The sequence below is a fragment of the Agrilus planipennis genome, unplaced genomic scaffold, assembly GCF_000699045.2.
Source record: "Agrilus planipennis isolate EAB-ADULT unplaced genomic scaffold, Apla_2.0 scaffold367, whole genome shotgun sequence".
NCBI classification, from domain to species: Eukaryota; Metazoa; Arthropoda; class Insecta; order Coleoptera; family Buprestidae; genus Agrilus; species Agrilus planipennis.
The window spans coordinates 1,457-10,029 of NW_020439066.1; the positions used below are offsets into that span (position 1 = coordinate 1,457).

The following is an 8,573-nucleotide window of genomic DNA, read 5'->3' on the forward strand; positions in this document are numbered from 1 at the left end:
CGCTCTATGTGGTGAAAAGGATGTCAAAATGTATGCAGAATTTAGTGATGATTATAGTTTTTCAATTCGATTTGAAAGAAAGAATGTATTAACATTTAGCACACGAAAAAGCACCTAAAAATTCGCAGATAAAAAAGCGCACGTAAATTTTCGACTAATTAAACAATCATTTTTAACGCTCTATGTGGTGAAAAGGATGTAAAAATATATGCAGAATTTGGTGGTGATGATAGTTTTTGAGAGCGATTTGAAATAAAAGGGGTACCTATTAATTATTAATTGACGAAAAACACCTAAAAATTCGTAGATAAAAATGCGCACGTAAATTTTCAACCAACTTAGCAGCCATTTACTATTAAGAAAAACAGAGAATGTGAGGAAATATCCACCATAAATGACTGTTTAATTTTTTTATTCTAAGACCTAGATATTTCCTACCTTATTTTTTTTTTGAACATCTTCGTATTCCCAAGGAGCGACCAATTAGTTGTCATGTCCTTTGTGTAACAATATCACCTTTCTGTCGTTCACTATCACGTGTTTTTTTTATTGCAATCGTTAATCAGTAATAACCACAAGTATGCTGAACAAATGATAAACACGCAAATACTGACCACAGATAATATACTGACTGTAATAAATCGCAAAACGTCCGATTTCACATTGCTCGTTGCATATCTCCTTATACATTAGATAAGCTCGTAAACATAACCTAAGTTTCCTGCTCTTATTGACGTCTATTAATATTAACATAACCATTTAGAAACGAGATAAAATATCCAGGCAATATTTGAAAAATATTTGTAAAATCTTTATGAACAAAGTAGCTTTACGTATGTAAGGAATAGTTACTATCGTTTTGTTACTCTGAATAATAAAATTCATTACTTTTAGTTTACAATGAAGTTGACTGGTTTTTTGATGAAGGTGCAGAAATGGTCCAAACAGTATTCGAATTTGCCTGATAGATATATTAAACGAGCGATGCAGCAAATTTACTGGAAAAACCCTAAAGGTATTCAGTACAGGACCGATGCAGTAATTGAACGAAAAAAGTTTAGATTTACAATGAACCGACCATGGACAGCACAATTTCGACAACAAAATGCACCAGGTGTTCTACGCAAAAAGGTTTTTGTAGAGCCTATATTAAATTGGTGCTTCTTTCGAGGCGATAGAGTGGAAGTTTTAGAGGGAAAAGACAAGGGGAAGCAGGGAATTGTGAAACAAATTATTCAAGAAAGAAATTGGGTGGTTGTGGAGGGTCTTAATTGTCATTTTCGTCGAATAGGAGCAGACAAAGAATTCAGTGGTGTTTGTATTAAATCAGAAGCACCACTTTTGGTAACAACACAGGTTGCATTGGTGGATCCATCTGATTTGAAAGCCACATCAATAGAATGGCGATATACAGAAGAAGGAGAGCACGTAAGGGTTTCAACAAGAACAGGTCGTATTATTCCTATTCCTGCAACAAACTCTGACACAATCGATTATAAAACCAAGTCAACATACAAGGAACAACCTAAAGATACAACGGAAAAAGAAGTAGGTGAAATAACTTTTGAACCAGCCCTTAAAACGTTTGAGATGGATATTATGGATAAAATGGGAATTAAAGAAGATCGCATTCCTCCAAAAACGTATTGGTATTAATATCCATGTAATTTTTAATTCTTGAGAATGTCAATATAATAAATATACTAATTAAAAGAATTGTATCTTAAAGTAATACTTAATAAATTGATTATTGTATAGTAGATAATTATTTTTAAGTGCCCCTGTCTCTATTTGGTAAGATGTAACTCATGTAGTTATTTTTGAGATATTAAAATTACCGAAAGAAAAATTAAAAATTCATATAGTTTTTTTAATTTAAATTCTTTTGTTTTTCCCTTATCTGAGGGTAGGAATACTGCTTACAAAAATCACTTACCATATTTGCTACATGATGGTTCCTCTTTAAGTATTCCATGGGCACTTATAAACAGCAAAGGTCCTTTTATACTTTTCTGTCNAAAATTTGTTGTATACTATATAGACAACCCTTCATACAGCAAATAATTAAAACGTTAATAATAACCAAAAGAGAGTTAGAAAATATTTCTTCACACGAAAGTAACTCTTTTACGTGATACTGAATACTATCCAAACCATCAAATATTATTTATAAATAATTACATACTTGGAAATATTTTTAAAGATATGATTTTGTAAACTTTGGTTGAAAACCTTTACACATTTTTATTTGGAGCTGTTGATAAAGTATTGAATTAGTAATTACAGTTAATTAGTCAAGTTTTATTGATTAATGGCCAAAATACGACGTTCATGAAAATACACAAACGCTATTAGCAATTAATATAAAAATTTATTTAAAATTTTGGTGGAGGCGCCGGGACAATTTAAAACAAATGCTACAATTGAGCTATAATTGCGGTTTCATTGAAGTAAACTGATGAATATTCATCTTTAAATGATGTTTTTCGTGTAGACGTAGTTAGGGATGCTAATTTATATCTTTCTTTTTACAATAAATTAAACTAAAATTAGTTGTATAGTATATAGGCAACCCAACATACAGCAAATATTACAACTCTAATAAAAACTACAAAGAAAGTCAGAAAACATTTCTTCACACGAAAGTAACTCTTTTATGTGAAACTGAATACTATTCAAACCATCAAATATTACTATGAAATAATTACATACTTGGAAATATTTTTAAAAACATCATTTTGTAAAATTTGATTGNGATATTTATCTGATCTTTGAGGAAACACTTAAATGGAATTATAATAAATTAAAAAACAAATCATCTAATTTTCAAATGATAACAGAATTGAGTCCTTTTATTAATTCAGTACCTAATTATGCATACAAAAAGGATTAGCAATTCGTTGATAGTCGTTGGAAACGATTGATCCTTGTCGATAGAGGATGTAGAATACAGAAATTACGTATAGAAATGTCGAAATCCTTAACTAGCGTAAGGGGCAGGCTTGAAATTTTCCAGGACAGGCTCAGCGTAGGTATGACCCTGGAATATAACTATTTTGGATATCCCCCCGGACGAAAGGATTTTCCTTGTTGTACTTTACTATTACTGTTGTTTACCTTTCAGTTCTTGTTGTATATCTTCCAGTGTTTTTCCTTTTGTTTCAATCAGAACGAAATAATTTGTTATAGCACTTACATAACAGCAAATACAAAACAGTAGAAATGTACCGAATAGTCCAGTAGTTTGTAAAAGTATCTGGAACAGTTTCGCGACTAACATTACGCATAAACCAAAGAAACAGGTCAGGATGCATAGGGCTTTTTCCTTGACACTAACAGGAAACATTTCACCTAGTAAAACGGTAGGAACAATATTTAGTCCAAAACCAGACCCCAACACGAACAAAAGCATGCCAATTAAAGGTATCCAATTGAACGAATCCACATTAATACTTGTATACTCTTTTACGTAGAAATAAACAGAGAGTATCAACAATGAAGTCCCACATTCGAGTGTCGATCCGATGAATAACGGCTTTCTTCCGAATTTATCTATAAAAGAAGCCCCCAAACAGCTCATAATTGTCATAAGTGACATAAAAATGATACTGGAAATGCTTTGGTGAATATCACCTCCGGCTTCTTTGAAAATTGTCTGAGAATAAAATATAAATGCCACCATGCCGCTCATTTGTTGACTCAGTCTGATTTTCATGCAAATTAATAAAGCACGCAAGTTGCTCTTGATTATGAAAAGGTCTCGCAATCGTCCGCGTTCCGTCAGTTGCCTTTGAACGTCTGAGCTGATTTGAGTAATTTCTTTTCCTACGTCGTTTCTCCATCGTAAAAATTTTAATGATTTCTCTGCTTCTTCCTTGCGTCCTCTCATCAGCAGGAAGTACGGGGATTCTGGCACGAGAAGAATAATCAAAAATCCGACGAGCGAGAGAGCAGCCGCCACCCATGCGGTTGTCCTGATACCTAAATAGGATCCTGTGGCGTTGATAACCACTTGCCCGAAGTACAAAAGGACCATAAGAGAACAGGACCATCTGCCACGTACTTTTGGCTCAGTTATTTCCGAAAGATAAATGGGTAAAAATGTAAATAACGATGCGTCGCTTACTCCAGCAACTATTCTTGAAATATACAGATGGACAGAAGTTGTAGAGAATGCTATTATCAACCACGACAAGAACTGGGGTATTGGTATAAAAAGTAACGCCAGTTTCCTGCCGATTCGATTGGCCATCATTAAAAAGATCGGACTTACTAAACTACCCAATGGATGTAATACGGTAAACCACGACGCTTCTTCAAATGTCATGGGAATGTACGAAGTGTTGGAAATTAATTTGGGAATTGTGGGGGATGTCCATCCTCCCGACATCCCCGATAAGATACAGCAAAAGCAAACTGAAACATATCAAGCAATAAAATGTTTCTGATAATAATTTCTTGGATAAAGTATAATGTACGTATAAAGGATTTGAAAACATGGAAACAAAAAATATGCGTATATTTACAAGTTGCTGAAGTTCTTGTATGAATCGAAACATTTTAAAGTTTGAAGAGAATAAATTGTTTTGGCTATTTTGTGATATTTTTCGGAATTTCGGAAATTAACGAACCAAGGTTGAAAGCTGTATCATTGTTTGAATGCCATACCATTATCGAGGTGGTTGTAGCCGATTTTTCATTTTTTAATCAAATAAAGCTCTTTTTGCTGTTAAGAATAGTTTTAGCTTTTGTTCGAGGGCAATTTTCTATCTTCCATTTTTCGAATACTTGCTCAACTCTTTACCAGTCGACCGAGAGAACAAGACATTTTACTCGTTTTGATATAAAAAGAGAANATATTTATTGAAAACACGAGTCCACATTATGATTGTGTGATCTGCAATGTTCGTATTTGACCTACTAATGGATATTTTAGAGCAAATTCTACATTTACTATTGAGCATGAGGCAAAAAAGATAAGATAAGGATATTTTGATGATGACTTACAAGAAAGTTAATGCATTGTTCTTTCGTAGATTATTAATTTGTTTATTGCTTCATTTTATATCACCTACATAAAATGTCACGCAAAATTTCACCTTTTTGGATACTTCCCCTTGCCCCCCAACCATTTGTCAAGCTGCGTCAAGTTTTCTACAACCCCTTACCGAATATTACGTCACCAAAACTGGATTACCCTTCTAAACGATTCGTAGCGATTAATAACTAATGAAATAAAATAAATAACTAAACTAGACCCCACTCCTTGTCACATTTCGTCACGTTAAGCAATACCTCTCGCACCCCTTATTTACGAACATATTTTAGGAAGTAGAACCGTTAAACCGTTTTGGACTTTGATCAATTACTAAGGCAATAAAATATGTTAAGATAAAATGCAAGAACAATTTATCGAATATAAAACAAACTTCTTGAATTATTGAATATTCATATTTCANTCGCTTCAATCATTATCTTTTGGCAACATTACATCATTGATGATTTTTTTCTTCAGTACTTTGACCTGGCCTTTTAAACCAAACCATCTGTAATACAAAACTACGTTCTCTCGCAAAATGTATCTCAGTTTGTCTTAAAAATAAGATGTCTTGTCATAACGCAATAAATTATTTGTTGTCCAGATAAGAAGTTGCGAACGAAATTCTCTGCATAATATCAACACAGTTAGGTACCTAATACTAGAGTAAGGCACGCTAACATATCATTACTAAAATTCCTAATTTCCTATGTATTTGGTACCTGTTGAGATTCATAATTGCAGAATTGAGTATACTCATAAGAAAAATTATTTATTAACAAAACCTTGCTGTTATAGTTAAGTACTATTTATATTACACAACAAGTAGCATATGCTACATATGGTGATAGTGAAAACCTTATGTAAGGAAAACAACTTAGTAAATTTATTGTTAATTTTTTTCTATTGCAAAATTAGCTTTACAGTCGACCAAAATGAAAATGCCTTAAACTACTTTGCAGAACATGGCATCTAACATTTTGTACATGTTTTTCTACAACACGAACGTATTTAATAATTAGTTTCGCTGTTCTTTATACCAAATAATTCAAATATGCATTGTAATTCGCAGAAATCATTATCGGACATTAGACAATGAATTTTGAATGATACCTTTGAGATGTTTCGTTTAAAAGGTAAGGAATCACAATGTACATCAAGTTTAGTCAATTTTAAACCAGTGCCAACCAATTAATTCATTCAGAACGTTCTTATAAAATAAACTATAAAGTACAAATGTATTTTTGAATTTCACAAAAACTCAAATCCAACTAGTCAAGTTCCCCAAGTTCTTGCAGCAATTCATAATTGATAAAAAAATAATGGTATTACATTAATAATTTTTGTAATCTTTTGCAAAATACCTACTTATAAAAAATATAACAAAAAGGATGGTTTCCTAGACTTAATTTTGTTATACAGTTAAACAAATAAATACCTGGTACGATCGCCTTAGAAGAAGAAATCAAAATCTTTACTCGATGGCTTGAACGATCCTCTAGACTTCCTGGAGAGCTAATTCACATAAATATTTGATTCCCATTTATGCCTCTGAAAATTTAACTTAACGAACAAGAAATGCAGTTTTTGTTTTACATTTCCTTTATTTATTTAAAATAATCAAACGTCTTCAACATAGAAATAACAATTTCTTAAAGTAATAGGTTGCTATTCCATCTACATAATATGTAATGCAATTGCTTCTCGGGTTACTTTTGTAAGCATTCTTATTGAATACTTAAGAAATTGCAAATCTGCAAAATCTTCCCGCCAAAAGTAAAATTTCACTTCAAAATTCAACATCTATCTACTGTTATATTAAACTAAATCGACGGAATATAATGGAATGTAACAACAGTACTTATGAGTACGTACGTACCTTTTCTAATACCTACTAGAAATTATCGTCAAGGGAATGTAAACTGAGGAAAACATTTCGATATTCAATAATTTAAATCAAAAGTACACAATTGTTAAATTTGCTCTGATATTACATTAAGATAAAATAGGAGAAGCGATATGAGAGAAAGATAATTTTGCAGTGAAGATCAAGAAAAGTAAACAAATAATGGAGAGAATCTGCCGGAATTAAATAGAACTACGTTTTTCCGGTAGTACTTATGGCAAGTTAATATTCCGTAATATAACGGAAACACGTTACACTTTGAAAGCTGTATGTCTCTTAAAATAATAATTGTACTTATTCTTAAAACAAACAGTCAATCTGCAAACAGTAGAAAGCTTGTATGGGTCAATTCGAACCCTTAAACACCGTTTCCAATCGGAAAATTAAGTTAGATACGAGAAAGCTGAACAAGGTCATTTTCTTAAAGCATGAAATATCCTACAAAAATGTCTGGATAAAACAACAGAGCTTGGCTAAAGCTTTTCAACTTATTGTTTTTATATCTTTAGAATTGTATTGTTCTTTCCAATCCATTTAAATGCCTACATAATTTTAACTCCTAAACTTTTCAAAATGCCACTTTAATCTTTCTCTGTTGTTATATTATTAAATATGTTATAATTATAACAATCTCAGTCTCAAAATATTAACTATTTACGTCAGTGGCTAGCCAAGTCATCTCGTTACCTTTTTTGCCCTACGAAAATCTAGATCAGTACAAGGGTAGTCATTAATTTCGACGGAAATTTAATTAATAATGTTGAAGAAATATTTAGTAAGCCACTGATTTCGTATTGTATATAATATTGATACATAATTTGGTGGGGTTTTAAATTTCTAGTAGTTAAAACGTTTTCTTTTAAACAGTTGTGATTCTTACCCAAATATAAGCATCTGCTTCATTTTCCGGAAAAATTCCTGAATCATCTTAAACTAATTAAACAGATTGTGGAGGAAAATGTTGCATTTTTACAAAATTCTTACAAAATATAAGAATCAAATTTGTTGTTTAATAACAAACATTATGCGCAAGCGTCGAGAGACCATATTCCTCTGCATTAAATACAATCTCTTAATTTTTCCTATACGTTTAACAATTCATTAACAAATTAATTATTACCTATAAGACTTTGCTGTTTTCTTATTGAATTTCTGCGTATTTGTTTTATGAAAGTTTATAAAATATATCTAAGTTGCCACTGCTTTCTTAATAAATATAAATACGTATTAGGAACATATTTGCCCTCTTGTGTATTAATAACGATGGGCAGGTGTTTAAAAGAAACTATACTTAAACAATAATTATATTAGTCTACCTATAATAAACGCTTTCAAAAGAATGTGAAAAATATAAAGTGCGTCATTTTTATTCGCTAAGTTGAACTAAATCGTGTACTAGTGGTAGGTAACAAAAGTACTTATACATATATATAAATGCACCTATTGGAATAATTTTATTTACAGTTATTTAAAAATTACTTATTATTTTTCGTAATATTTAAGTGCTGGTAACTGAAATTGTTTGTAAAACTTTAATACTTAGTAGGTAAGCCATTTTATGAATAGTTCAAGGAACAGCGAAATGTTTGTCATGAAATTAATTATTTTATTATTATACATTAATAACTC

The 8,573-nt window shown here is 31.4% G+C and overlaps 3 protein-coding genes across 11 annotated transcripts in view; 1 reads left to right on the forward strand and 2 right to left on the reverse strand.

The window, feature by feature from the left end:
• The first annotated feature begins 466 nt into the window (after window positions 1-466).
• On the forward strand, window positions 467-1,755 carry LOC108742758 (probable 39S ribosomal protein L24, mitochondrial). 2 transcript variants are annotated; one of them, XM_018478070.2, is made up of 2 exons: window positions 467-833; window positions 895-1,755. In XM_018478070.2, the coding sequence occupies exon 2, from the start codon at window positions 901-903 to the stop codon at window positions 1,654-1,656; it is 756 nt and encodes a 251-aa protein (XP_018333572.1). In that variant the 5' UTR covers window positions 467-833; window positions 895-900; the 3' UTR covers window positions 1,657-1,755. The 2 variants fall into 2 exon arrangements, with proteins under 2 accessions (XP_018333572.1, XP_018333571.1); XM_018478069.2 differs by having other exon boundaries at window positions 468-837.
• A 1,065-nt stretch (window positions 1,756-2,820) lies between these two features.
• LOC108742756 (facilitated trehalose transporter Tret1-like) lies at window positions 2,821-5,430 on the reverse strand. Of its 3 annotated transcripts, none has more exons than XM_018478067.2 (3): window positions 5,100-5,430; window positions 3,118-4,416; window positions 2,821-3,040 (listed from the first exon to the last, which is right to left on the reverse strand). In XM_018478067.2, exons 2-3 carry the CDS (start codon window positions 4,388-4,390, stop codon window positions 3,024-3,026), a joined length of 1,290 nt encoding a protein of 429 aa, XP_018333569.1. In that variant the 5' UTR covers window positions 4,391-4,416; window positions 5,100-5,430; the 3' UTR covers window positions 2,821-3,023. The 3 variants fall into 3 exon arrangements, with proteins under 3 accessions (XP_018333569.1, XP_018333570.1, XP_025832887.1); XM_018478068.1 differs by lacking the exon at window positions 5,100-5,430 and adding an exon at window positions 5,008-5,024; XM_025977102.1 differs by lacking the exon at window positions 5,100-5,430 and having other exon boundaries at window positions 3,118-4,847.
• A 1,013-nt stretch (window positions 5,431-6,443) lies between these two features.
• The window catches only part of LOC108742754 (protein madd-4), a 112,171-nt gene continuing 110,041 nt past the window's right edge, over window positions 6,444-8,573 (reverse strand). For all 6 annotated transcript variants that reach the window (XM_025977105.1, XM_025977109.1, XM_025977108.1 and 3 more), the window contains one exon: window positions 6,444-8,384. The gene's annotated coding sequence lies outside the window, so the exon portion shown is untranslated. The remainder of the gene's footprint in view (window positions 8,385-8,573) is intronic.

Bases quoted from the DNA above. Each gene is read 5' to 3' on its own strand.
- LOC108742758 (XM_018478070.2), top strand. From the start codon at position 901: ATGAAGTTGACTGGTTTTTTGATGAAGGTGCAGAAATGGTCCAAACAG.
- LOC108742756 (XM_018478067.2), bottom strand. From the start codon at position 4,390: ATGTCGGGAGGATGGACATCCCCCACAATTCCCAAATTAATTTCCAAC.